Source organism: Arabidopsis thaliana, assembly GCF_000001735.4.
Source record: "Arabidopsis thaliana chromosome 1 sequence".
NCBI lineage: Eukaryota > Viridiplantae > Streptophyta > Magnoliopsida > Brassicales > Brassicaceae > Arabidopsis > Arabidopsis thaliana.
Window position 1 is genome coordinate 25,306,404 of NC_003070.9, and position 26,290 is coordinate 25,332,693.

Consider the following 26,290-nt stretch of genomic DNA (forward strand, 5'->3'; position numbering starts at 1 on the left):
TTCTTGTATTGATTGAACGGAAAATGTTGTTAGAGTACATAATAATAACCCTGTTTTACTTGGTAAGGAGACCATTTTATTGGTTTCAATGGTAGAAAAGAATACAAGAATCAGACTTAGCTTGTAACATATAACTGGTTAGAAATAAAGACTCAAGTAAGGTATATCATCCGTGGAATTGTTGACCTTCGAATCTTGGGTTACAAGCAAACGTAACAATCGTTGAAGCTATCGATGGAAGATAAAGACTTCCTCGAATCCATTCTCTAGCTTATTAGGTCTTCTCTACAATCCACAACAACTTGAGAAAGACGACTATGTATGAAGTACCTCGAAAGAAAGTGAAGGAATAATGAGAAATGAGAGAAAATTGGTAACTCAAGAGTGTGATAAACTGCTCATATTGTTTCTCTACTATGTGTGGGTTCCGTGGAGAAGGAGAAGAATATACGACATAGTTTTGATAAACCAATTTAAAAGTTTTAATGATTTTACTATTACAGTATTAGATGTTTTCGAAGCTAGAAGATTTTCTCTCTTTTTCTTTTTTTTTGGCAAGAATTTAGGTAACAAATATAACAACTCAAAAACAATATTTTTATATTTAAGTCTGATATAAAATAAATAAATGATAATAATTTTCAAATTATAAATTTAAAAATCTAATAAATTATAAATACAAAATGATAATTAAAAAGACGCTAAAAACTTCAATCCGCCTGGGTGGATGGGAAGAAGCAAATCTTTGAGTGAGTTTTTAATTCAAGAATAATTAAAATACTCCATTTGGTGATTTGGTGGACCGTTAGAAATTAAAAGCAAAATGCAAAAATATTCAAGTGGGATAACATAATTTAACTGACAATTTGTTCATGTTTCCACTAACTTTTCTGATGGAAAAAAACGCACTATTTGCAACTATAACGCACTAATCTCTTAAAAAAAAAGGTTAACCATAAACTCTAAACTCTTCCAAAAAAGCTTAAATACTCCTAACTAACCAAATTAATCTTTTAAACAAAAGTCAAAAAGTTACAAATTATATGAAAACTCACGTCAACCCCAGTTACAATATTGTCTCTGGAAAACTTCCTAAAACTAGTACATTAAATAAATATTTATAGAAAGAACCGTTCATTAGTTTTAAATTAGAATACTAATTAACATCACAGTAATGCCGTTCTTAACTTAATAATTTTTAAAACAGAACACACAGATTCTTAAGTACTTCCTCCTCCACTCGAATATCTTTTTATTCTCTCTCTCTCTCTCTCACATTTAACCCCAAAATCATGGATCGCCTTACCAAGAACAAAACCCTAATTCATCATCACTTGTCTGATTCTTCTCTATTGGTTTATCTTTTATGAACCTTCCTCCTTGGCCGGTCTCTCAATATCCCCGGTATGTAAATGTTTGACCTCTATCTTATCTCTTCTGTTCTGTTCTTTGTTTTGTCTTTGTTTGTCCATTTTTGGTTGTTACTGGTTCCACACGTGTTCTCCGCAGCTTTATTTTTAGTGCTCTCTTTTATTTTTAATGTAATTCGCAATTTTTTCTATTAATCGTAGAATTTCCCGGTTTTTGTGGATGTGTTTCAGTTCCGTTATTGCAATTTTTCCAGGATTTGCTGTTTGAATAAAAAATTCTGTTTTTTTTTTCTTTCTCTTTTCTGGGTTAAGATCTTTTTCTCATAGCAAAGGTAATTTCTGTGATTGTAGCATGATTCATTGTTTGTTTTAATAATTTCTCTGAATTCATGTATTGATTCCTTTGTTTCTGGGAGATTTTTGTAGTTTTAGAGTTGTTTTGGTGAGGTTTGATCATGGATGTGACCGAGCTTGAAGAGAATCTATTCGCGGCTAGCGATGCCAAGGTTCGGTTTTTAAATTGAAATGTTCGAATTCGGATTGTAATTGTTGGAATCTGATTAAATTTGCATCTCTGATTATTGCAAACAAATTTTCTATTAGAAATAGTAATTGGGTTATCTTAAAGGACATATTTTTTATTATCATTTGATTTCAATGTTGTTAGAGGGTTTCGTGTTTTTATGTTCTTGGTGTTTGATGATTTGATTGTCTTGTGCTTTTGCTACAGTTACATGGAGATATGTGCAAGGAACTATCTGGAGTTCTATGCAAGGTACTTTCAATCTTCCCGTCATTGGAAGGAGCAAGACCGCGTAGCAAATCAGGGATTCAAGCCTTATGCTCTTTACATATTGCACTTGAGAAGGCAAAAAATATTCTTCAGCACTGTTCTGAGTGTAGTAAACTTTACTTGGTCAGTTTTTTCTCTCTTTGGACAAGTTTTATGCTTTCTCGTTTCGTGTGTTTTGCTTCTTTAATGTTCTACATTTTCCAATGTGAACAGGCCATAACGGGGGATGCGGTTCTTTTAAAGTTTGAGAAAGCAAAAATTGCTCTCATTGATGGTCTTAAACGTGTAGAAGACATTGTTCCTAGCTCAATTGGGTCACAGGTAATTATTACTCAGTTCATTTCACATTGTGATGATTAAGATAAGTCCACTTGTTGATTGATAGTTATGATGTTTATAGTTGAGAAGTCTGTTTTTTTTTATGTATGATTTCTTCAGATTTTGGAAATTGTTGGTGAACTAGAGAACACCAGGTTCATGCTTGATCCATCGGAGAAGGAAGTCGGTGATCAGATTATTGCATTGCTTCAACAAGGGAAGAAATTTGACAACTGTAATGACAACACCGAGCTTGAAATTTTCCACCGTGCTGCTACTAGACTAAGTATCACTTCTTCTAGAGTGGCTCTGGCAGAACGAAGGGCTTTAAAGAAACTCATTGACAGGGCACGCGCCGAAGAAGACAAGCGTAAGGAATCAATTGTGGCTTATCTTCTGCATCTTATGAGAAAATGCTCCAAGCTATTCAGAAGTGAGATCTTGGATGAGAATGACTCTCCGGGTTCCTATCCATGTTCTCCTAATGAAGATCATGGGAGTGTTCATGGGTTTGGTCGTCAGCTATCAAGGTTTGGTTCTTTAAACGACAAGCCCATGAACAGCATAAATTCAGGACAGATGCCTGTTCCACCCGAAGAACTGAGATGTCCCATATCTTTGCAACTTATGTGTGATCCTGTCATTATTGCTTCAGGGCAGACTTATGAACGGGTCTGTATTGAGAAATGGTTCAGTGATGGGCATAATACTTGCCCAAAGACTCAACAACAGCTCCCACATATCTCTTTGACTCCCAATAACTGTGTTAAAGGTCTTATTGCGAGCTGGTGTGAACAGAATGGAACTCAAATTCCTAGTGGGCCGCCGGAATCTCAAGACCTCGACTACTGGAGACTAGCTCTCTCTGACTCCGAGTCCACCAAATCACAGTCAGTCAACAGTATAGGGTCGTATAAATTGAAGGGCGTAAAAATTGTTCCGTTGGAGGAGAATGGTACTACTGTTGTTGAACGACAAAACACAGAAGAAAGTTTTGTGTCTGATGATGATGATGAGGAGGATTCTGATATAAATGTACTTGAGAGGTATCAAGATTTATTGGCTGTCTTAAACGAAGAGGAGGGTTTGGAGAAAAAATGCAAGGTTGTAGAAAAAATCAGGCTATTGCTGAAGGATGATGAAGAGGCCAGGATCTTCATGGGAGCCAACGGGTTTGTTGAAGCCTTGTTGCGATTCTTAGGATCAGCTGTAGATGATAACAATGCTGCAGCTCAGGATAGTGGAGCTATGGCTCTGTTCAATTTAGCCGTCAACAACAACAGGTTAGTACCTCTTGTTGATGTTGGTAATACAATAATAGATTGTGACTTTCTCATTACTTTTTGTGTTCTCAAGGAACAAAGAGTTGATGTTAACTTCTGGGGTGATTCGGCTGCTGGAGAAAATGATTTCTTCTGCTGAGTCCCATGGTTCAGCAACCGCGCTTTATCTGAACCTTTCCTGTCTCGATGAAGCAAAGTCCGTGATAGGTTCAAGCCAAGCAGTACCTTTCCTTGTCCAACTTCTTCAGAAGGAAATCGAAACCCAATGCAAGCTCGATGCTCTTCACGCCCTCTACAACCTTTCCACATATTCCCCCAATATCCCTGCTCTCCTTTCATCTAACATCATCAAGAGCCTCCAAGGCCTTCTCGCATCAACAGGTGAAAATTTGTGGATAGAGAAGTCACTAGCCGTATTGCTAAATCTAGCTTCAAGCCAGGAGGGCAAAGATGAAGCGGTATCATCACAGGGCATGATCAGCAGTCTAGCAACAGTGCTAGACATGGGTGACACAACAGAGCAGGAGCAAGCTGTTTCATGCCTTTTGATTCTATGCAATGGAAGAGAGTCTTGTATCCAAATGGTGCTACAAGAAGGTGTGATACCATCATTAGTGTCAATCTCTGTAAACGGAACACCTCGAGGCAGAGAGAAGTCTCAGAAGCTTCTAATGCTGTTTAGGGAAGAAAGACAGCAACGGGACCAGCCATCTTCAAACAGAGATGAGCCACCCCAAAAGGAACCTGCCCGAAAATCTCTCTCAGCACCGCTGTCTGTCCATGGATCAACTCCTGCTTCAGCTTCAGTTCAAGACTATGAACCAAGAGTCCTGTCGAAATCAATGTCGAGAAGAAAGTCGATGGCAAGACCATTCAGCTTCTTCTGGAAGAAAAGCTACTCGGTTCGCGAGTGAGAAAGAAGAAAATATCACATGTACATACAAGTACAACCTTTTATATGTAAAGCTTTGTTTTTCTTTCTTACAAGTTACAAAAGTCATTTCATAGAGAAGAAGATATGTTGTACAGGTCTCATTGTGATTAGTACACTCGATTTTTGTTGTTCTTTTGGTTAGCCAAAAAAAGATGTATATCAATCAAGGTAAATACAAGTAAAACAAAACCCCAGTTTTAACATCGTATTCACTTATTGTCATTCTTCTGGTTTATTATGTTTCTATGATAAGTATCCAAAGTTTTAAAACAAATCTTAAACTTAGGTTACTTAGAATATGACATTTACAAAGTAATGAATACAAGAAGTACTTGAAAGAGACCAAAACATGTAAGCTATTGTGTCACCCCTCGGGTTCAAATCTCGAAAGAAATCAGGTCGAATAGGATTCAGAACGCGAGAAGGTGAGCGAATCCGCGCTTCTACTACTTCGTTTGATGGGATTCTGAATCCATCCGGTCTCAAAGAGTTCCAAGATCGGATCTCTGCGGCTACTGCTGCTTCGACCAGTGCTTCCACCGCCATCTTCTCCACTACTTCCTCTCTGTAATGCCTCCTTGTACGACACTTTCTTCTCCGTCCCCAAATTCCTCTTCTCTTCCTCCTCTTCTGAAACTGACCCTGATCTGCTAAAGCTCCTATCAACTGTGATCTCTTTCTCATTCGTCCCTTTGTTCTTATCTCTCCAACGTCCCAACACGTTCACCAACAAACCAAGCCTAGAAATAACATGAACCAACAACCAATCTAGCCACGCCACTCGGCTCATCAAACTCGGAAGTTTCTTGAGCACTCCATCAAGTTTCTCTGGCAGAGTCTCTACAATGATCAACAAATCAAAGATCTTAACAAACACATTGCTTGAAGAAGGGAAGTAAGTCTCGATTGCGTCTTGTAACGCGAGTATATGATCGTCAGCTACAGAGAGAACCGCGAGAAAATGACGATGAAACGGACTTGTCATCGAAACAAAGAAGATAACGAATTCAAAGAGTTTCCTCAATAGCCAAGAGGATAGATTCTTCTTCTTCTTCATCAGAGTCTGGCTTCTTGTGTAAAGAACACGAGTCATGGAGAGTATTACACCACCACAAGTCTCAAGAGGACGACGTCGCGGCCTCCTTCTCGCCGGTTGCTCCTGTCAAAATCCAAAATCACAAAAAATAACCAAACATGTCCAGATTATTTGAGGTTATCAAAGGGTAAGAACAAAGAGAATTGCATACCATTTATGAGGAATGTAGCAGATTCCAAATGTTTTATTTTCTCGTCTGTAAATTTTCCCGGAAAATGATCGAGAAACTTTTGAGAAAATTAGTTCGGTTTCAGGATTTTATACGTTAGTCAAGGGTAAGCGAGCGGTTAGTCTTGATTTCAGCTGAGCATTTTTTAGAACGAGCGGTTACGCTATTCTTTTTTTAAGTCCACTCGAGAAGATTCGAAACTGGGTTGCCAAAAGTGGGTTTTTTGAAAATATTTTTAAAACCAAACGTTGGGAATCTTTTTTAAAATAAAATAAAAAAGGAAACCGAATCTATGACGCATGCATGAGGTAAGCCATTAGATAGATTGTACTGTGCGAGTCTGCGAATCACCGATGGTCAACGTCTCTTCTCCTTCAACTTCAAATTTAGTCTCTTACCAGTACGACTTCTCGGTAACGGAATCGTTGCTCTGTTTGCCGGAGACGTGGGTAAGATTGGATTGGGAGGTGGAGAAATGAAGTTGTTGCCGCGAGAGATCGAGAAGTTAGAGCTACATCAAGCTGGTTTCCTTGCACAGAAACGTCTTGCTCGTGGTATTAGACTCAATTACACTGAAGCTGTAGCACTTATTGCTACTCAGGTACTTCACTATTCTTCAATTTCATTTACTATTTTTATGGTCTGCAATTCTTAAGTCGAAGTTATGGTTCTCAACTTCTCATGGTTATGTAGATTCTTGAGTTTATTCGTGATGGTGATAAAAGCGTGGCTGAGCTAATGGATATCGGGAGACAACTATTAGGAAGGTGATGATATGATGAATTCTATAGTTGTTTCACTTTTTTTGTTTTTGTTTTGATATATTCAGTACTATTTTGCATCTTCTTTTTCTGTAAACAGGAGACAGGTTCTTCCTGCTGTTTTACATCTTTTGTATACGGTTCAGGTAGGTAGTGGTGTCATTGATTCTTTTTTAATGTTCCATGCTTTGTCAAGTCATTATAACTATAGTTAGGGTGTTGTAGGTCGAAGGTACATTTCGTGATGGTACAAAGTTAGTCACGGTTCATGAGCCGATTTCTCTTGAAAACGGCAACCTTGAACTTGCTTTGCATGGATCTTTCCTTCCAGGTTCCATTTTGATCATTGTATTCTACAGTTAGCTTTTTATTTTTCTGGTATACTTTGCTTAGTTAGTAAAAGTAGTAATATTGTTAATGTGTAGAGATTACGACTTGTTTTGTAGTTCCTTCATTGGATAAATTTCCAGAAGTTCATGAGGGTGTAATTATTCCTGGTGATATGAAATATGGAGATGGAAGTATAATTATAAATCATGGAAGGAAAGCAGTAGTTCTGAAAGTAGTGAACACTGGAGACAGACCAGTGCAGGTTTGTTAAATTTTCATCTCTTGCTTCTTTTGTATTTTCAAATTACTGTAAGATTCTTTATTTTTGAATCCTTATTGGTATGGAGATAGGTTCATGAAATCAGTTGTAGTTAATTTATCAAGTCCTTTTTAGGTTGGAAGTCACTACCATTTTATTGAAGTGAATCCACTATTGGTGTTTGACAGACGTAAAGCTCTTGGTATGCGTTTAAACATACCCGCTGGAACAGCTGTTCGCTTTGAGGTTTGTTTTCTCATCTTTTGTTATATGTCTCGGCTAAATAATGACCAGCTTTTAGTCATGTCAGTGAAATTTATATTTTTGTAGCCAGGAGAAAGAAAAAGCGTTGTACTTGTGAATATTGGTGGAAATAAAGTGATAAGGGGAGGAAATGGAATTGTTGATGGTCTAGTTGATGATGTCAATTGGACAGTTTTAATGGAAACAATGGAGAGAAGAGGATTTAAGCACCTGGAAGATATTGATGCTAGGTTAACTCCTAGTCCACCTACTTACATATACAAAAGATATAAAGTTTTAACTGATCTCTTTGCAGTGAGGGGATAGCAGGGGAAGATCCTCGATTTACAACTATGATTTCTCGTGAAAAGTATGCAAATATGTATGGTCCTACCACTGGGGACAAGCTTCGCCTAGGTGATACCAACTTATACGCAAGAATTGAAAAAGATTATACTGTTTATGGAGATGAATGTGTATTTGGAGGTGGAAAAGTTCTAAGAGAAGGCATGGGACAAGGCATAGAGCAAGCTGAAGCTCTTTCTTTGGATACTGTCATTACCAATAGTGTGATAATTGATTATTCAGGAATATATAAGGCAGATATTGGCATTAAAAATGGTCATATTGTTGGTATTGGGAAAGCAGGCAATCCAGATACCATGCATGGTGTGCAGAACAATATGCTTATTGGGGTAATTTATTTCACTGTATAAAACACAGTAAATACCATTTTGGAGTACTTACTTACTTTCTCTTGTTTATTTTCTTAGAATAAGACTGAGGTTATTGCTGGAGAAGGAATGATTGTAACTGCAGGAGCTATTGATTGTCATGTACATTTCATATGTCCTCAATTGGTGTATGAAGCAGTGTCAAGCGGTGAGTAGAGTAGCCTGACTGAATATAAAGCATAAGTTTGCCTCTAAATTCATAAGTATATGCAGGCATTACAACTATGGTTGGGGGAGGGACAGGGCCTGCTTATGGTACACGTGCTACTACGTGTACCCCTTCTCCGTTCGATATGAAGTTAATGCTGCAGTCCACAGATAGCCTGCCACTAAACTTTGGCTTTACAGGAAAGGTGGGATATGTTTCTTCTTGATACTGATATCCTTGTTATCCATGTACTCATCTGTATTTCGAACTCTTACGGTTAGCAAATGTATCGTTGTTAGGGAAATACAGCTAAACCGTTAGAGCTTCGTCACATAGTGGAGGCTGGAGCAATGGGATTGAAGCTGCATGAGGACTGGGGAACTACTCCTGCTGCAATAGACAATTGTTTGGCAGTTGCAGAAGAATATGATATCCAGGTCTTTTCTTTTCCCTGATGACATCCTCTTTTAAGAAACAGGATTGATAGTTTCCCATATGTACTCAATTGTTTTGATTTGACAGGTGAACATTCATACTGACACCTTAAATGAATCCGGTTTTGTTGAGCACACTATCAATGCATTTCGTGGGAGAACAATACATACATATCACAGGTTCATCAGCTTCTCACCTCTTCATGCACCTCTCAGATGCTTCCTTCACTGCTTATGTTTGAAGCAAAATATTGAAGTGCTATTTTTGTTTGTTAAATCATTCTGGACAGTGAAGGTGCTGGTGGTGGACATGCACCAGATATCATTAGAGTTTGTGGAGTGAAAAATGTACTCCCGTCATCAACCAACCCAACACGGCCATATACGAAAAATACTGTAGATGAACATCTTGACATGCTGGTATGAGAATTTTATACGAGTGATGGTGAATTGCTTTACTTTTGTCTTGTTAATAACCTCATATGCAAACACAAACAGATGGTTTGCCATCACCTTGACAAGAACATCCCAGAAGATGTAGCTTTTGCTGAATCAAGAATAAGAGCTGAAACAATAGCTGCAGAGGATATATTGCATGATATGGGAGCAATCAGCATTATCTCCTCCGACTCACAAGCAATGGGTCGCATTGGAGAGGTTCATAGTATTTGAATTCTTGAATTCTATATCCTTTCTGTAGAGATGCTTACTTTGTGGCATGTTCTCTTTTGACAGGTAATAAGCAGAACTTGGCAGACAGCTGACAAGATGAAGGCTCAGAGGGGAGCCATTGATCCTAACATGGCTGATGATGATAACTCAAGGATCAAGAGATACATTGCAAAGTACACTATAAACCCAGCTATAGCCAATGGGTTTGCAGACTTAATTGGCTCGGTTGAGGTATGCTAATCTTCTCCACACGTCTCATATCTTACTTATACAGCTTTATTTTCCTCTGTAACTACTTAACGTCAGTGCTTTTGTTTACTTAATTGGAAACTGCACTGTGATGCAGGTGAAGAAGCTGGCTGATCTTGTTATATGGCAGCCGGCTTTCTTCGGAGCAAAACCAGAAATGATAATCAAAGGAGGCAATATAGCATGGGCTAATATGGGCGATGCAAATGCGAGCATACCCACTCCTGAGCCGGTAATCATTACTGACTACTAGATTCTAGACTCGTTTTCTTGACAACACGTCTCTAAAGACGGTCCTTTCTTTTATTTTATGATGGTAGGTGATATCAAGACCTATGTTTGGAGCATTTGGAAAGGCCGGAAGTGAAAACTCTGTTGCATTTGTCAGCAAGGCATATAATCTTTTGTCACTCTGTATCTTCCATTCTTTCCCCAATTCATTTGTGGATTCAGTTAATATTAACTATAGTTTATGTATTCTTACATAAACCAGGCTGCCTTGAGAAAGGGGGTAAAAGAACTATATGGACTCAAGAAGAGGGTTGTAGCGGTGTCCAACGTGAGGCAGCTCACAAAACTCGACATGAAGCTGAATGATGCGCTTCCAGAGATCACCGTGGATCCAGAGACATACGTTGTCACAGCAAATGGCGAGGTCCTTACATGTGCGCCAGCCGATTCAGTCCCTCTCTCCCGGAACTATTTCCTCTTTTAAGGTTGTTGAAATTTCTGATGCTCTAGTGCATTTTATCGGCGGCATTGCTAACTACAATGAGAGACACCTACAGCACTATAGCAAGAATATACTGATAGGTCACATCCCTTATGTTCATTTGTAACAATAAGCTTCTTTGAACAAACAAACAAAAGAATAGTGAGAGAAGCAAATATAAAAAGGGAATGTGGTGAAAGAGATGATCAAGTCTAGAGAGTTGCAAGGACCAATGTTGTTAGACTAGAGGATCCATTATAGAATTATAAAGTGGTGTCTTTTTTATGTTGTCTCTGTCATTTTTTAATGGCATGAAGTTGTTAGTGGCTTGCTTGATTCTTGTGGGGTAAAAGCATTTACATCATTATAGAAGCAACTTCCAGAAGACAGCAAACAGAAGATTATTGTACTGAGCTTTCCTATGAATCTGTGATGGTTATCTTCTCCTCTACTAAATGGTGTGTGTCACCATCTTGTTCATGTTCAATATCTTCTTCATTGTTTTGCATTTAGAGTCAATTTTAAAAACTTATTTTATTTTCCTTTACGTACATGCCTAATTCTATTATAGAAATTGAACTTATTTTAAAAAATTTGCCACTTTTTCATTCCATACACCAAAAAACACAAGTATATGATCCTCAATCACATTGATACGAATGCTATCTTGTTCTGCGGTACAGAGCATTTTCAACAACATATTTGGATATCTATCTAGAATCAACAACAATTTTTTTTTACATATATTTGTATTTTTCATATTCATATGGGGTACTTTATATTCGAATTTCATAGAAAACTAATATCTTTAAATTTACATTTTTGTAAACAAAATTTAGTTGTATTTTAGAAATAATGTAATTTTTGTGTGAAAAGGGACATGATAAGACCGAATTTGAAGTAGACTGGTTACCTAACATAACATCAATGGATTTGGATTTCAAAAGAGAGAAAAAGAAGAGAAATTATTAAGGATAAAACCAACAAATCAATAAAGTATATGCATAAATTTACAGACTATTAATATCATGAATCTATCGGTTTGTTCAAAAAAAAAGTTGTTGTTAGAATTTCTCTTTAAAAATAGTATGGTTAATTAAGAAAGAATGATTATACATATAAAAACAAAACTCCTAAATGTTTAAATGATTTAAAACTGAGAGAATATTGTTTTACAATCTTTTAGAGGATTGTGATTCTCATAATCAGAAGAAAATAATTGCAGATACAAAGATCTTAGCTGGCTACGTGAAGGGCATGCTTGAGATATCATAACTCTGATGTGCATCCACACATGACAATTGACAGTCTTAACATATTTTATGTCCAAATTATACCATTAGGCGGATTATTTAGAACTTGTCCACGAGAAACATATTGTATGTTTGTGATCCATATTATTATTTCTTCTTTCTTCTAATATAAAAATTATTTAAATTTTATTATATGGCAGAAAAGCAGTAGTTTGGTTGGCATGACTCGAATTTAAGATCGCAAATGTAAAATGGATCTCCCAGTCATCGTTTTTGTTCATATTTATATGCGGTTCGGTCACAGTTGACATGTTCACACGGTTCCTCTATTTAATTCAGATTTCAGACAAGGTGTAATAATTTGAATGGATATGAAACATTTGTAAATATTTATAAAATTAATGAAAGACCAAGAGGTTTGGAGAATTAGTTTATACTATAATAAGCTTATCACTAAAGAACATAATTAAACATCATAAAAAGAAAGAAAAATAGAGAGAGAGATATAGACTTTATTATTAATTGACTGTACATCGTATTTTCGACTAATATTAATTGACTATACATCGGCTATTCGAAGTATATATCTACTGATACCATTTTTTTATAATCAAAGTGTAATTCATGATTTTACCACTTGACGAGTTCTTTTAGGATGAGTGTAGCCATCAAATAACTCATTTATCGATTTTTTTAATGGATATAAAACATAAACACTATTTCGATTGGCGAGATGAAAAAGCTTAGATATTTCAACGCTTGTTAAGAATCGATTTCTGACTTGCAACTTTTTTACAAGTAGGAACGACTAATTTACTACCACTTGGAGTAAACACGTACCGATAAGATTGAAAAGTTACAATTTAGAGATTTGAGGATTTATGTACCGTTCAAAGAAATCGCCAAGTTTAATAATTTGTTTATTCTGTTAGGTAGGAATACAACGAGCATGTGCATAATTAAAATATAAAATAAACCTAAACTTAACGGCGGTCATTGCCTCCAATGAGTATATGCATGTTATGTGGTCGGAGTTTTTAATGTCCAAACTGGGTTTATTTTTTGACATCAACATGCACTTTTTATAGTACAATTAAGTTTGGTGCAGGCGCAGCAAGCAAGCCACACCCGTACATTACTGCGTACAAACAAGAAGCGGTCAATTTTTCGAGAAAGACGATCCATACGTTCTGTGTAAATAAAAAAATAATCAGATTTAACATACATTTTGTGGAAAACAATTCTTCTTATATGAAAACACCGTAGAATGTAAAGCCAGAGGAGATTTACCAAGGTGGCTTCGTTGAGATATTTGAAGATTGTTCCACTTGTGCCTTCTAAAACGTTAGTGATCTGTTATATACGTTACCTCGCTAACAACATGTTCATATATAACACACAAAAAGTTATTTATGTTTTTTTATGTTAGAAAAGAGAAAAATATTTTATAGCGTTGACAAAAAATTTAACCAAAAGAAATTAAAGTGTCATACCACTTGGTTTTTGGAGTCTGATTCTCACGCGCTCTTACACGCGTACGTGACAAGTAAATTCACAACCCATTTACGGGGTGGAAGTGACGACACTCTCTCACGGTCAAACACATTATCCTGTCCGAAAAGTGAAAACTAACACAAAACGTCACCGTTTTTCCTTGACTCAGTCCTCTAGCACGAGGTCCACGAGCAACGTTTCTCGTTTGCCTTATTTATCATCTCTCTCTATCTCTCTCTTCACACTGCCAAACTCCAAACAAAAGTAAAAATGTTCGTAGCATCTCCGGTAAAGACGAACTTCAACGGCGTCAGCCTAGTTAAATCTCCGGCGTTTTCCGCTCTTTCATGTCGTAAACAACACCGAGTTCCTATATCCAGACAGGTTCGAGCTGTGATCAGCCGTGAAGAAAAAGCGGTGGATCAAGAAGACGGCAAAAAAAGTACAAACAAACCACTAATAAACTCTTCTCAATTTCCATGGCAAAGATCTAAGTATACGGGATCGAAGACTGTTACTGCGGTTGTGAAAATCAGGAAGAAGATCAAAGAGAAGCTAACAGAGAGATTTGAGCATCAATTAGAGCTTTTCATGAAAGCTATTGGTCAAGGGATGTTGATTCAGCTTGTCAGTGAAGAAATCGATCCTGGTAAATTATCTAAAATTCAAGTTTCCTTTTTTAGATTTTGAGAAATCAGTTTGTTACTATTTTGAGCTAGAGAACAAAGCTAAACTGATCACTTAGATTTTGAGTTACGGTTACCAATTTTGTTCGTTTCTTCTTTGGATTTTATTGTGTTAGATTTAGCTTTTGATTCTTGCTAGCATTTTTTGTTTTCTTGAATCTTTCTTGATTTTTTTTTTTTTTTTTTTTTTGCTACCTTCAAGATGACAGCTATTTACTAGTACATAATAATTGATTAGTTAAAAGGCCCATCGGCCAATCATAATTCTAATTCTATCCTTCCTTTGCTATCAATGACCATTCTGCTTGAACAAGTTGGTCATTCTAAAGATTGTATATTTCATTACTATATTACGACCAAATGATAAACCGAATCTTTCTTCTTACTTGCTAGATCTGAAATTAGGCATAGCTTACATTACACCAATTTTTGTACATTATTATTTTCTTAGATTGCCTTGTTCATTTATAAGGCAGATCATCAAATTTATCAACCCGGTTGTTCTTTTTCGGTAGTATCCTCTCGGTAATTGGCCCATAGTTTTTGAGTACTTTGTAACACAATTATTAAATCAAATGTAAATGCGTAGGGTCGGTATAAAGTTATTGAGAGTTTTAAATAATTTAGAAAGAAAAAAAAAGACTCTTGACTTTTCATAGTTTCATCATCCCTTTTCTTAATCCCACGTCACCGAATGTATTTAATGCATATTTGTTTTGCTTACCACATTTTTTAGTTACATGTTACGTATAGAGATTAGATATGTATATGAATAGCTTCTTGATATTTTGCAGAAACTGGTAAAGGCAGAAAGAGTTTAGAATCTCCTGTGATGGGACTCCCAAAGGCTGTGAAAGATCCGAGATACCTCGTATTCACAGCCGATTTCACTGTCCCGATTAACTTTGGTAAACCTGGTGCCATTCTTGTCACCAATCTTCTTTCCACTGAGATTTGCTTGTCAGAAATTATCATCGAAGATTCCACTGACACCATTCTCTTCCCTGCAAACACTTGGATTCACTCTAAGAATGATAATCCTCAAGCCAGGATTATCTTTAGAAGTCAAGTGAGATATCTTCTTCTTTACGTCATTGAAGTGTCTTAAAATGTGTTTTGCTAACAAGTGGAACCATTGTTTCATAGCCATGCCTACCTTCCGAGACTCCGGATGGGATTAAAGAACTACGGGAAAAGGACTTGGTCAGTGTCCGTGGTGACGGAAAAGGCGAGAGAAAACCTCATGAGAGAATTTATGACTACGATGTTTACAACGATTTGGGAGATCCACGTAAAACAGAACGAGTTAGGCCAGTTCTAGGTGTTCCAGAGACGCCTTACCCAAGACGCTGCAGGACCGGCCGGCCTCTCGTTTCAAAAGGTGATTGATCTCTCTGTCACTCACTTTGCATAGTTATGGTTCATAGAGAGAACATTTTGTGTAGTAATATATAAGTTAGTGTGAGACATTTTTGTGGTTCTTGACTTGGTGAATTCATTCAGATCCACCGTGTGAGAGCAGAGGAAAGGAGAAGGAAGAATTTTATGTTCCAAGAGATGAAGTTTTCGAGGAAATCAAGAGAGATACCTTCAGAGCAGGGAGATTTAAGGCTCTCTTCCACAATCTTGTACCATCTATTGCAGCAGCATTGTCAAACTTAGACATTCCCTTCACATGCTTCTCGGATATCGATAATTTATATAAAAGCAACATTGTCTTGGGACATACTGAGCCAAAAGACACTGGCCTTGGCGGCTTTATCGGCGGTTTCATGAATGGGATCCTCAACGTTACTGAAACACTGCTAAAATATGACACTCCAGCCGTTATAAAATGTAACTTTGTCTATGAGATTCTCTCATTCAGAGTAATATCATTTTCTTAAACCATATACATATTTTGAATCCTCTTTTATGTGTTGTTTTCAGGGGACAGATTTGCGTGGCTGCGAGATAATGAATTCGGACGTCAAGCTCTTGCTGGTGTCAACCCTGTGAACATTGAGCTACTAAAGGTTTGTTTCATTTTACCATTTGAATCAAAAATCTTCTATGAAGAGTTTTTGAAACTTTTGAAATGTTTTGATAGGAGCTGCCAATTCGAAGCAATCTTGACCCGGCTCTATATGGACCTCAAGAATCTGTTCTCACAGAAGAAATCATAGCTCGAGAAGTTGAACATTATGGAACTACTATAGAAAAGGTTAGCTATTAGTGTACATTTTTCTGGTTGAGATAAAATCTTCTCATCTTGTTGATCGCGACTAATGCAGGCGCTTGAGGAGAAGAGATTGTTTCTTGTGGATTACCATGACATACTCTTGCCATTTGTAGAGAAGATAAACTCTATCAAAGAAGATCCAAGGAAGACATATGCTTCAAGAACAATCTTCTTCTATTCAAAGAATGGAGCCCTGCGGCCATTGGCCATAGAGCTCTCGCTGCCTCCTACAGCCGAATCCGAGAACAAGTTTGTTTATACTCATGGACATGACGCTACTACTCACTGGATTTGGAAACTAGCCAAAGCTCATGTCTGCTCAAATGATGCTGGTGTTCACCAACTTGTGAACCACTGGTAAATTAAGTCACTTCCTTGCTTTGTAGTCTCCATTGATGTTTTCAACAGTACATAATTTGTGTTTTTTGGCAACTATCTTAGGCTAAGGACTCATGCTTCCATGGAGCCTTACATCATTGCTACTAACAGACAGTTGAGTACAATGCATCCGGTTTACAAGCTACTTCATCCTCATATGCGCTACACGCTTGAAATCAATGCTCGTGCGCGTAAAAGCTTAATCAACGGAGGAGGAATCATCGAAAGTTGCTTCACTCCCGGAAAATACGCAATGGAACTTAGCTCTGCAGCGTACAAGAGCATGTGGCGATTTGACATGGAAGGACTTCCTGCTGATCTTGTTCGGAGGTTAAACATTTTTGCTTTGTTTATAACAAACTAACAAACTACTCCGTTTTAATCTCTCGCTAATGCAGTCTCTGGCTTCATTTACAGGGGAATGGCAGAAGAGGATTCATCAGCCGAATGTGGCGTGAGGCTTGTGATTGACGATTATCCATATGCAGCAGACGGTCTTTTGATCTGGAAAGCCATCAAGGACCTAGTGGAATCTTATGTTAAACACTTTTACTCTGATTCCAAGTCCATAACATCTGACCTTGAGCTGCAAGCTTGGTGGGATGAGATCAAGAACAAAGGTCATTACGACAAGAAAGACGAGCCTTGGTGGCCTAAACTCAACACAACACAAGACTTGTCCCAAATACTAACCAACATGATATGGATCGCCTCGGGTCAACACGCAGCCATAAACTTCGGACAGTACCCGTTTGGAGGGTATGTCCCAAACCGACCTACCCTGTTGAGGAAACTTATACCGCAAGAAACTGATCCGGACTACGAAATGTTCATGCGAAACCCTCAATACAGCTTTCTAGGCTCTCTACCGACACAGCTCCAAGCAACCAAAGTGATGGCGGTCCAAGAAACGCTCTCAACGCATTCCCCTGACGAAGAGTACTTGATCGAGCTGAGAGAAGTGCAAAGACATTGGTTCCAAGATGAACAAGTGGTTAAGTATTTTAACAAGTTCTCGGAAGAACTTGTGAAGATAGAGAAGACGATCAACGAGAGAAACAAGGACAAGAAACTAAAGAACAGAACAGGTGCTGGGATGCCTCCTTATGAACTACTTCTCCCTACTTCACCACATGGAGTCACTGGCCGTGGTATTCCCAACAGCATTTCCATTTAGATGTATGCACAACAGATTTGTATCATTATTATGTCTTATATGCTGGTAGAGTCTCTAATATGAGGTTACTTCTTTTTTTTTTCCAATGTATCAATGATAATATTATGCACAAGAAGGTTTAATAATCTCTCACTGAGGTTGACGGCCACATGGAGTCACTGGCTATAGATACTCTAATGTTGGAGCAGAGCTTAGTTGCAATATTTTTTGAAGTTGACGGCCTCATCGGTGAGGAAGCCACACAGTCGCTCAGCCACTTTAACAAAAAAAAAAATGTTCATTTTTTTAAGGTTGGATGTGTGAATGGATCTTATTAGTTTATCTAGCTGAAAAAAACCAAGTTTAATTTATTGGACAAAAAATTGTGACTAGCCGACCAACAATGAGATCTTGTAGCTGGTTTTAATATATGCGCTTCATGTTCCTAGCTAGTATATTACTCACACGTTTGAATAATTCACATAAACACTATTTTAAAATTCTAATTTTTTTATTTGTATGATAAAAAAAAAAAAGCAGTTTAGTAGAATGCATAATAGTACAAGATTGAGATCTCAGGAAATAAGTTTCATATAGTTTACAACAAAAACTATATATCATTGATCCCATCACACGATTAATAACGATGCCCGTAAAAATATCATTGACGACCCTCAGCCATCTCATAATCTATTTGGTATTTGGCCCTTTCGTATTTGTTTATTTGAAAATGTTTCAATTTGAATTCCTCACAAAAACTTTAAAATATATATAAATTTATATAGTCACTAATTTATGATATTAATGAAACTTTAAATCGGACCATCTAAGCATATTGTGATGAAACAACAATATACGTCTAGAAAGTAATCAGGTGGTACTGGTCTTACTCTATTATATATGTTCCTCATCAATCATCGACCGTTAAACTTCAAACCTAACCCCACTTTGAGTTGTTTAATCTAACGGCTTAAAACCATCGTAAACCAGTAATTGATGTTTATAAATTTCCCCTCCCAAATCACACCGCTAACTAAATGCCAAATCCCTCGATTCCTGGATTTATTTCTTCAAATTAAAAAATTCAATTTTCAGATCAATCGGAGAAATGAATCATAACCGTCGATATCACGAGAGTCTTCTGATTCTGTAGATGGCGATTTCAAATGAGATCGAAACCGCCATTAACGAGACCTTCCATAAACGTATCATCAAACTCTGATGGAGAGTCAGCAACAACAATCACCGGCCGTTGAAACGCCTTTGTTGCTCAATTCTAATCAGGATCATCAAGACCGACCTTCGCCGGAAATCGACGGCGGCGGTGGCGGCGGAGGAGGAGAAGGTGTTAACGACGATCTAGACCGAACGCTAGAATGGTTAGAGACGTTTTTGACGCTCCTTGGGTTTAATCAATCGTCTAAACAAAGCCTTGTTCTGTCTTGGATCGTGTTTTTATCGATTGGTTTGGTGCTTCCGGTGACAGTGTTGGAGCTAGGTCATTGTTTAGGGTGTGAGAGATATCAGTACAAGAGTTTCGAGCTCAACATCGTTGTTTCGCAGGCGTTGTTAGCTGGTGTTTCTCTGCTTTGCGTTTCTCATAATTTGAGAAAACATGGGATTCGAAAGTTTTTGTTTGTTGATCAACTTAGTGGTCGAATGGATCGTCTCAAAGCTCAATACATTCAACAAATCTTGGTGATTTATTCTACTTTCTCTTCGTTTTTGAGATTGCAATGTGATGATGATACTTACTTCAAAGTTTGTATCTTTCTTATTGTGTTGCAGAACTCTGTAAGATTGCTTGCAGTTTGGTCACTTCCATGTTTTGCTTTGAAGGGTGTTCGTGAGATCATCAGAATGTATTATGTGCCTCATGACCAGCCATGGTTATCTGTTGCAATTCTCTTGTCTATGATCTTGTCGTGGACTTACTTAAGCACTATCTTTCTAGCTGCAAGTGCTATGTTTCATTTAGTATGTAACTTGCAAGTTATTCACTTTGAAGATTATGCAAAGCTTTTAGAAGGGGAGTCTGAAATCTCTCTTTTCATCTATGAGCATATGCGTTTGCGTCATTATCTTTCGAAAATAAGCCATAGGTTCCGCATCTTTCTGCTTCTACAGTTTCTGGTTGTCACAGCTAGCCAGTTTACTACGCTTTTTCAGACCACTGCGTATAGTGGGCGTATCACTTATATAAACGGTGGTGATTTTGCAGTAAGTCTTCTTCTTATTCACTGATTGTTATGTTCTTATGTGGTGAGCTTAAGCTTGGAACATGATATGTTTTCAGGTCTCTGCGGTTGTCCAAGTTGTTGGAATCATTTTGTGTCTACACGCAGCAACAAAAATATCACACAGAGCTCAAGCAATAGCATCAGTTGCAAGTAGATGGCATGCGATGATGTCTTGCTCGTCTACAGATTCAACTCAGATAAGGGCATCTCCTAGTGGAGTTCATTTGGAGGCTACCACGAATCCGCCCATCTCCTTTCCGATTTCCCGTTCAGATAGTGATGTGGAATCAATGGATCACTACATGAGGATGCCTGTTACTAACCAGTTTCCTTCTTATATGTCCATGTCCTCATATCACAAACGACAAGCTTTCGGTGAGATTTGTTTCGCCCTTTTTTACTTGTACCTTTACAGCTAAACTCAGATATGATGATAGCTAATTAGATGATATGTTGCAGTGTTGTATTTGCAGATGAATCCAGGCGGGATAACGATATTCGGGTGGACAGTAGACAGGCATTTGATAAACACAATATTCTTCATTGAGCTCTCTCTAGTTACTTTTGTACTCGGCAAGACTGTAGTTTTCGGTACTGAATGACCAAAAAAAAAAAGGGTTGGTGTATCATGCATTATTGCATAGCTTTTTTACCTTCTGCCATATAGTGAGATTCTTCAATTGATAGGAGAAGATATACTTACATGAGCGTCTCTTAACTTTTTTTTTTTTTTTTTTTCCCGCGAGCCTCTCTTAACTTGGTTACGTGAAGAGTGTACAAAGCTATATTGTACTAGATGGAGGAGGAGTTTCTTGATCTTGATCCTGTTGTTGGACTCGTCGTTTTTGTAAAATCCATACTTGTTCACTCTCAAAATATGTCCGAACATTTGGATTTTTTATAAATAATATCATATTTTATGGCAATTTGCAAATTTATAACATATGGAGTAAATTGTAAATTATATAATTAAAAGGTATTAGTATATAAATAGAAATAGAATATTTCTAAAAATATTCTTTTTTAGACTAGAAAATAGAAATATACATTGGAGAGAAAGCAACTCTATTTTAGAGTAAGATATAGAGCTATACATTGGAGATTGTCTTACAAAACAAGCACTGTCAGAAAGCCATAGCACTAACTGGCCAGCCTAGCTTGTGAACACATTAAACCTGCAAGGATTCTCAGTGGCGAAAGGAGGAAAATCATCTTCACAAATCACCACGGACCCTCAAAGTGAATAAAGAAAGCATGAATGATATTCTGAGATACAAATATTCCAACCTCCGCTTAAGCAGCAGCCCTCGCCTAAAATGTGGTAATTCCAAGGTATTTGAGAATATCAAGGTTGTATTCCAACTGCTATCTTCGACCGGTGTGCTGTACTTCAGCCAAACAGACCGCCAGACCCAAGTTCGGTTTGCGTTAATTCCTTCCTACGTTGCTCTTCCAAAGGATCAGGGCTCTTTACCATTCTCCTCCCACGCCTAGGCATAGAAGAAAAAGTAAGAGACAGAATTAAAGTCAACCACTGATCGTTTCAGTTTAGATAGACCTCAGTACCTGTCTTGGGCATGTTGAGCAGGAAAAGTAGGCATGAAATCTTTGGATTTTGGCAGAGGGACTTCGCGGAACCAATCATGCTTTAGAGCTTCATTAACAGTTATTCTCTGCAGAAGAAGCCACAGAGATCCAAAAGTCAAGGAACAATTAAGGTGCATACTGGATTAACATGCATGCAACAGATATATATTTTCTATTACCCTTTCAGGATCGTACGTTAGGAGCTTGTTCAGTAAGTCAAACCCAGCATCGGACAGAACTGGTGCACCAGTGAACGAAGTGGCTGGGAATTTCTTACGTAATAGGTTATACCTAAAAGTACAGGTAAGCGGTGAGAAGAGTGACATAACAACTATGAAAACAATATAAATCCACTAATGAGTCAGAGAGCCACACCACATCATCTAAAGCTAGAAAGCCTGGGAACAATATTAGAGACTTTAAGCATATACTAAGGTTATCCTTCCATATAAACTGAAAATAAAAGGAACTATAAATACTTACTGATGCTTGACAAAGTTGACCTTGACTCCAGGTAGTTTAGAGAACCCAGGCCAAATAGATTCATTGGGAGTACCAAGGATTCTGAAAATCTGTAAATTAAAGAAGGAGTAATTTATAAGCTGTATGTGGTCCCAGGATGGCTGGAGATCCAAATCAAAACCGATGTTTAAAATACCTTGTCAAGTTGATCAAACTCCGTTTTCCCATTGAACAATGGCGCCTTCATTAATAGTTCTGCCATGATACAGCCCAGTGACCACATGTCAATGGCTGTAGAATATTGTTTTGCTCCCAAGAGAAGTTCAGGTGCCCTGGAAAAACAAATGCAGTCGTTGGGCTTGGTCCCGGAGGAAGTGATTATTGCTAAAACAAGAAGGGAGAGTCAACACAAGGAACAAAACAAGTCAAGGAAGTTGAAGCACGTATATTTCCTAATGTGCCCAGATTACGTTGGTTCATGGTACGTGGTGTCCAAGCAAATACCGCAAAAGTGTTAAGTATTTAATGGCTAAGCTGGCATATTATGAAGACTATTCTCAAAGAGGAAAGATAAGGATCCAAGGCAGTCACAAAACTCAAGTTTGTGGTGCCATTGGAACAAATATCAGATACCTTGGAACACCATTTAAAAACAGGACTTTAAAATCATTGATCCTAATGTGCAGAAATAGAAAAGGGAGTACGGTGTAGTACAGCTATACCAGAAAGGAGACGTGGCACCTAATGTTATACTAACAATGGCCAAAAAAAAACAAGAAAGTCCACCAGAATTCAAATAACAATCGTAAATGTAAACACCACTTAATTTTTTTATAAACAAGAATAGGGTAAAAACGCACTTTACCTGTACCAAAGCGTAACAACCAGATGAGTATAAGGCTTGAGCGGGCTGCCATATTGCCGAGCCAAACCAAAGTCACATATCTTCAACTCACCCCGATTGTTTAAAAGCAGGTTAGATGTTTTCAAATCTCGATGAAGCACCCAGTTGTCGTGAAGATACTTGACGCCCTCTAAAAGTTGAAGCATTAAGCACTTAACTTCACTTTGACTAAAACGCTGCTTCATTGTCTCCATCAATGCTTTAAGATCATGTTCCATGTATTCCATCACCATGAATATGCTATCAAGGCTGCTACCCACGACCACCTCTTTAACATCCACTATTGATGGATGATGAAAAGAAAGGAGGATGTTAATTTCCCTAAGAGAAGTCAATGGAAAACCTTCTCTTTCTTTTTCCATCTTCACCTTCTTCAATGCCACAATTTCGCCTGTCTTCTTATCCTTTGCTCTATAAACAACACCATAAGTACCTTCATCGATCTTATTTAACCTCTCAAATTCATCAACACTTCTACAACCCTGGAGCATGTTTATACTTCTCAGTGGAGTACTGGCAGGTTCAGGTGTCTCATGCCGTACATATTCGTCATCTGAATCTGTTTCACTAAGGCTGTCAACAGAGTTTTCTCTTCTGTGTTCCTCCTCATCTATTTCCATCTTGTCACTCTTAACAGCATCTCTCTCCTCAAAATCATCTCTGCTTCCCGGTAAAGAATGGTGCCCCCTTTCATCGGAATCAGATGATCTATAACCTTCCCTCACTAACTCCCCGACCTCAGGTGTTTGAGAGGTATTGCGAAATCTCCCCTGCACGGGAAATGGTTTCTTCCTCCTTTTCTTTTCCCCAACTTCTTCTACTATTTCAACTTCATCAGTTGGAGAACTATTACCAGCAGCCCACCTAGAGGATGATATATGCCGTGTTGGCATGTTTTCATCCTCTTCCAGGTGTGTTGCATGCTCTTGTTTGTCATCCTGCTCAGCATTTGATGACTGTTCTACCACACACAAAGAGGACATCTCTACCGAAGGTGACAAAGCAGGCATAGAAACCGCAGAAACACCAACTTCCACAGGATCTTGATGCATGTCACTCTTTGCAGGTGAATAATGAGAATTACCACCACAACTGACACTAGGTGACTGGCTTGACCTCTTAACTAGTGGTGGTGGGGGAGGAAGAGGAGTGACCTCCACAGGTTTTTCATTTCTGCTCAAATTACTTCTCTCATGGTCATCCCTATCCCATACTATTGGTGAAAACTTTCTCTTCTTTTCCACAGGACTTTGAGCTCTATTCTCTACCTCCTTCACAACTCCATTAACTTTCGCCAGTGATTCCGACTCAATCAAATCATCCGACCCACTCTCACTAGAGAGCTCGCCTGGTTCCCTGTCCACAGACCTAGCTGAAAACCCGCATCTTTTAGGACCAAGATCGATAAATACTTCTCTACTACCTGGATTGCTCTTCGATAACCGAAACCCACTACTAACCATTTTGTTCTCTTCCTGTCTAGCTCCAGACTTAATTCTATCTCTATCCCCGTGTCTTAGATTACTAACCCGTCCCTTTCCATTATCAATAGCACCGTTCCTAACATGATTATAATCCTCGTTCGCATAAGCACTATCCCGCCTGGAAAATCTAGAATTCGATTCCTGGTCTCTCAGTTCATGGTCTGGATATCTTATATTCCTCCCAGCCGCCATACAGAACTTCGGTGAGAAAGGGACCCAAACAAACCCAAAATCCTAATTTGACGAACTCTTAAATCTGCTACTAGCTAGCTGTGTTCAAAATCAGAATTGCAGAGACTAAACCTTGAGATTTCAAAAGTTGAATTACGCACCGATTTAACAGCTACTTGCGATCAAATCGCTTACAATTGAAGCAGAACTTGTGATCAGAACCGCGAAACCCTAGAAACCGAAAGCGAGACCCGTGGATACGGAGGAAGAGAGGACGAAACGAGAAGAGAACTCAGAATTGGAAAGTGAAAATACGATTGATAAGGAGTTCGTAAAGTTCCGATTGACGACGGGTGGATATAGATTACCGTGGAGAGGGAACGAACAATGGCGGAGAGAGAGAGAGAGAAGAAAGTTTCTCGTCGAAAGCTCAAAGCTTTAGGTCTCTAAAATCGTGTTTTTGTATTCGCCCCCTCTATTTTATTGTTTTAGTATAAGGAGCCCCTTGATGAAAAAAAAAAAGGTATAAGGAGCCCCTAACTTTTGTAATTAATCAATGTGTTTCTTTTTATTTTTATCTCTAAAATATTTTAAAACTTCTACGACAATATTATTGAAACCAAAAATATATTTATTTATTTAAATTTAACATGTTATGGTCTTGAGTTTTTTTTTTGGTAGGCTGTTATTGTTTGAGTTTTTATCGTGAGATTTTACCATCAAATTGGCAAAACAATTTTATTTTCGTGGGATAGTCACACGACTCACACCCAAAATTAATCGAATTATTGTCATCTTAACCACAAAGACTATTATCTTGAAAGTCGATGTTGGAGCACTTGGAACATAAGAACAATCTCATTGATGATTTCTAAACATAAGTCTTTTATTTTAAAGAAAGAAAATTTATTATAAAAGAATGTGTGGGCTTTTTGATTAGTGAAAAAGTCATCTCTAAAATACCTTATATAGGAAATTTTGGAGAGAATTTCTTAACTATTCAAGAAACTCACATAGTTAGATAATATTATTTTTGTTGTTTTAATGTTAAGAAACTTATATCTAGAAACCACAAATAAAATTGCTCTAAGACATGAAAACCTTAATATTACCATCAAATCATTTAAATCAAAAAACATATGTTAATTTTTGGAGTCATGTTAACTTTGATAATTATGTACCTAATATTGCCGAAGGCCAGTCAAAACTAAAATGTCTAATTTCAATGTCCGAAAAAATGATTGTCACGGTTTGTGGCTGCATAATGTTTAGGGGACCACATAAACCGTTTTAGAACATTATGAATATTCATAATCTCTCAATCACGAACTAATCATTTCTCTTCTTGTTTGTGTTCATGACTAGCTTGGTCGAAACATATGAGTCATCTTTCATTCTAGACTTCAATTTTTTTGCTCTTTACAAAATTTGACAATCAAAATCACTATCAAGTACTAGTACTATTCCATCATATCTGAGATTATCTTTATTTGATTTGTGTGGATGTCGTAATCCGCAATTAGAATTTTGTGGTTGTTTCGTGAAGGTCTTAAATCTTGTTAGACGAACAGTGATCAAGTGAAAAGTATTTATGTATTTCAGTATAGTTTCAGTACAATGTGTATCCCCTTTTACAATGTCAATTGACTCTTATTTATACAAATACATCGAATCAAACGAGTTAAATGATTCGCTGACTTCACGCCGCGGATCTCGCCTCATTAACTTCGCACGTTACGAGTCGTCAGC

General features: G+C 37.6%; 6 protein-coding genes across 12 annotated transcripts; 4 read left to right on the top strand and 2 right to left on the bottom strand.

The window, feature by feature from the left end:
• Window positions 1-1,213: 1,213 nt before the first annotated feature.
• Window positions 1,214-4,905, top strand: AT1G67530 (ARM repeat superfamily protein; the record flags this gene model as incomplete). Of its 4 annotated transcripts, none has more annotated exons than NM_105420.3 (6): window positions 1,214-1,404; window positions 1,797-1,876; window positions 2,101-2,286; window positions 2,377-2,484; window positions 2,602-3,764; window positions 3,838-4,905. In NM_105420.3, exons 2-6 carry the CDS (start codon window positions 1,826-1,828, stop codon window positions 4,676-4,678), a joined length of 2,349 nt encoding a protein of 782 aa, NP_176920.1. In that variant the 5' UTR covers window positions 1,214-1,404; window positions 1,797-1,825. The 4 variants fall into 4 exon arrangements, with proteins under 4 accessions (NP_176920.1, NP_001322109.1, NP_001154455.1 ...); NM_001160983.2 differs by lacking the exon at window positions 1,214-1,404 and adding an exon at window positions 1,418-1,702; NM_001334314.1 differs by having other exon boundaries at window positions 2,602-3,903.
• On the bottom strand, window positions 4,839-6,079 carry AT1G67540 (uncharacterized protein). 2 transcript variants are annotated; one of them, NM_001124092.1, is made up of 2 exons: window positions 5,946-6,079; window positions 4,839-5,857 (listed from the first exon to the last, which is right to left on the bottom strand). In NM_001124092.1, exons 1-2 carry the CDS (start codon window positions 5,946-5,948, stop codon window positions 5,093-5,095), a joined length of 768 nt encoding a protein of 255 aa, NP_001117564.1. In that variant the 5' UTR covers window positions 5,949-6,079; the 3' UTR covers window positions 4,839-5,092. The 2 variants fall into 2 exon arrangements, with proteins under 2 accessions (NP_001117564.1, NP_176921.1); NM_105421.2 differs by having other exon boundaries at window positions 4,839-6,079.
• Window positions 6,080-6,256: 177 nt separating this feature from the next.
• URE (urease) lies at window positions 6,257-11,092 on the top strand. Its single transcript, NM_105422.4, has 18 exons — window positions 6,257-6,564; window positions 6,657-6,730; window positions 6,825-6,870; window positions 6,950-7,055; window positions 7,171-7,316; window positions 7,449-7,559; window positions 7,644-7,807; window positions 7,873-8,251; window positions 8,330-8,438; window positions 8,504-8,643; window positions 8,738-8,875; window positions 8,961-9,052; window positions 9,163-9,292; window positions 9,371-9,529; window positions 9,608-9,775; window positions 9,891-10,025; window positions 10,114-10,185; window positions 10,287-11,092. The coding sequence occupies exons 1-18, from the start codon at window positions 6,439-6,441 to the stop codon at window positions 10,506-10,508; spliced, it is 2,517 nt and encodes an 838-aa protein (NP_176922.1). The 5' UTR covers window positions 6,257-6,438; the 3' UTR covers window positions 10,509-11,092.
• Window positions 11,093-13,400: 2,308 nt separating this feature from the next.
• Window positions 13,401-18,178, top strand: LOX6 (PLAT/LH2 domain-containing lipoxygenase family protein). The gene is made up of 9 exons (NM_105423.3): window positions 13,401-13,901; window positions 14,733-15,007; window positions 15,085-15,319; window positions 15,442-15,774; window positions 15,868-15,953; window positions 16,028-16,141; window positions 16,212-16,516; window positions 16,601-16,867; window positions 16,955-18,178. Exons 1-9 carry the CDS (start codon window positions 13,523-13,525, stop codon window positions 17,712-17,714), a joined length of 2,754 nt encoding a protein of 917 aa, NP_176923.1. The 5' UTR covers window positions 13,401-13,522; the 3' UTR covers window positions 17,715-18,178.
• A 556-nt stretch (window positions 18,179-18,734) lies between these two features.
• AT1G67570 (zinc finger CONSTANS-like protein (DUF3537)) lies at window positions 18,735-20,883 on the top strand. 2 transcript variants are annotated; one of them, NM_105424.5, is made up of 4 exons: window positions 18,735-19,391; window positions 19,482-19,913; window positions 19,990-20,308; window positions 20,393-20,883. In NM_105424.5, the coding sequence occupies exons 1-4, from the start codon at window positions 18,915-18,917 to the stop codon at window positions 20,533-20,535; spliced, it is 1,371 nt and encodes a 456-aa protein (NP_564899.1). In that variant the 5' UTR covers window positions 18,735-18,914; the 3' UTR covers window positions 20,536-20,883. The 2 variants fall into 2 exon arrangements, with proteins under 2 accessions (NP_564899.1, NP_001322354.1); NM_001334316.1 differs by having other exon boundaries at window positions 18,737-19,391; window positions 20,407-20,855.
• On the bottom strand, window positions 20,879-25,058 carry AT1G67580 (Protein kinase superfamily protein). Of its 2 annotated transcripts, NM_001160984.1 has the most exons (7): window positions 22,848-24,976; window positions 22,179-22,314; window positions 22,004-22,092; window positions 21,700-21,811; window positions 21,500-21,606; window positions 21,221-21,423; window positions 20,881-21,108 (listed from the first exon to the last, which is right to left on the bottom strand). In NM_001160984.1, exons 1-6 carry the CDS (start codon window positions 24,560-24,562, stop codon window positions 21,324-21,326), a joined length of 2,259 nt encoding a protein of 752 aa, NP_001154456.1. In that variant the 5' UTR covers window positions 24,563-24,976; the 3' UTR covers window positions 20,881-21,108; window positions 21,221-21,323. The 2 variants fall into 2 exon arrangements, with proteins under 2 accessions (NP_176925.1, NP_001154456.1); NM_105425.5 differs by having other exon boundaries at window positions 20,879-21,423; window positions 22,848-25,058.
• Between the last annotated feature and the right edge of the window lie 1,232 nt (window positions 25,059-26,290).

What these genes read in the sequence shown, in the direction of transcription:
- URE (NM_105422.4), top strand. Translation starts at nt 6,439, where the DNA reads ATGAAGTTGTTGCCGCGAGAGATCGAGAAGTTAGAGCTACATCAAGCT. An exon ending in GCATGGATCTTTCCTTCCAG is followed by an intron (nt 7,056 to 7,170) that starts GTTCCATTTTGA and finishes CTTGTTTTGTAG; the next exon opens with TTCCTTCATTGGATAAATTT. An exon ending in CTGGAAGATATTGATGCTAG is followed by an intron (nt 7,808 to 7,872) that starts GTTAACTCCTAG and finishes ATCTCTTTGCAG; the next exon opens with TGAGGGGATAGCAGGGGAAG.
- LOX6 (NM_105423.3), top strand. Translation starts at nt 13,523, where the DNA reads ATGTTCGTAGCATCTCCGGTAAAGACGAACTTCAACGGCGTCAGCCTA. An exon ending in CCGGCCTCTCGTTTCAAAAG is followed by an intron (nt 15,320 to 15,441) that starts GTGATTGATCTC and finishes GAATTCATTCAG; the next exon opens with ATCCACCGTGTGAGAGCAGA. An exon ending in ATGGAACTACTATAGAAAAG is followed by an intron (nt 16,142 to 16,211) that starts GTTAGCTATTAG and finishes CGACTAATGCAG; the next exon opens with GCGCTTGAGGAGAAGAGATT.
- AT1G67570 (NM_105424.5), top strand. Translation starts at nt 18,915, where the DNA reads ATGGAGAGTCAGCAACAACAATCACCGGCCGTTGAAACGCCTTTGTTG. An exon ending in TAAACGGTGGTGATTTTGCA is followed by an intron (nt 19,914 to 19,989) that starts GTAAGTCTTCTT and finishes ATATGTTTTCAG; the next exon opens with GTCTCTGCGGTTGTCCAAGT. An exon ending in TCACAAACGACAAGCTTTCG is followed by an intron (nt 20,309 to 20,392) that starts GTGAGATTTGTT and finishes GATATGTTGCAG; the next exon opens with TGTTGTATTTGCAGATGAAT.
- AT1G67580 (NM_105425.5), bottom strand. Translation starts at nt 24,562, where the DNA reads ATGGCGGCTGGGAGGAATATAAGATATCCAGACCATGAACTGAGAGAC. An exon ending in GTCAACTTTGTCAAGCATCA is followed by an intron (nt 21,812 to 22,003) that starts GTAAGTATTTAT and finishes CTGTACTTTTAG; the next exon opens with GTATAACCTATTACGTAAGA. An exon ending in TAACGTACGATCCTGAAAGG is followed by an intron (nt 21,607 to 21,699) that starts GTAATAGAAAAT and finishes CTTCTTCTGCAG; the next exon opens with AGAATAACTGTTAATGAAGC.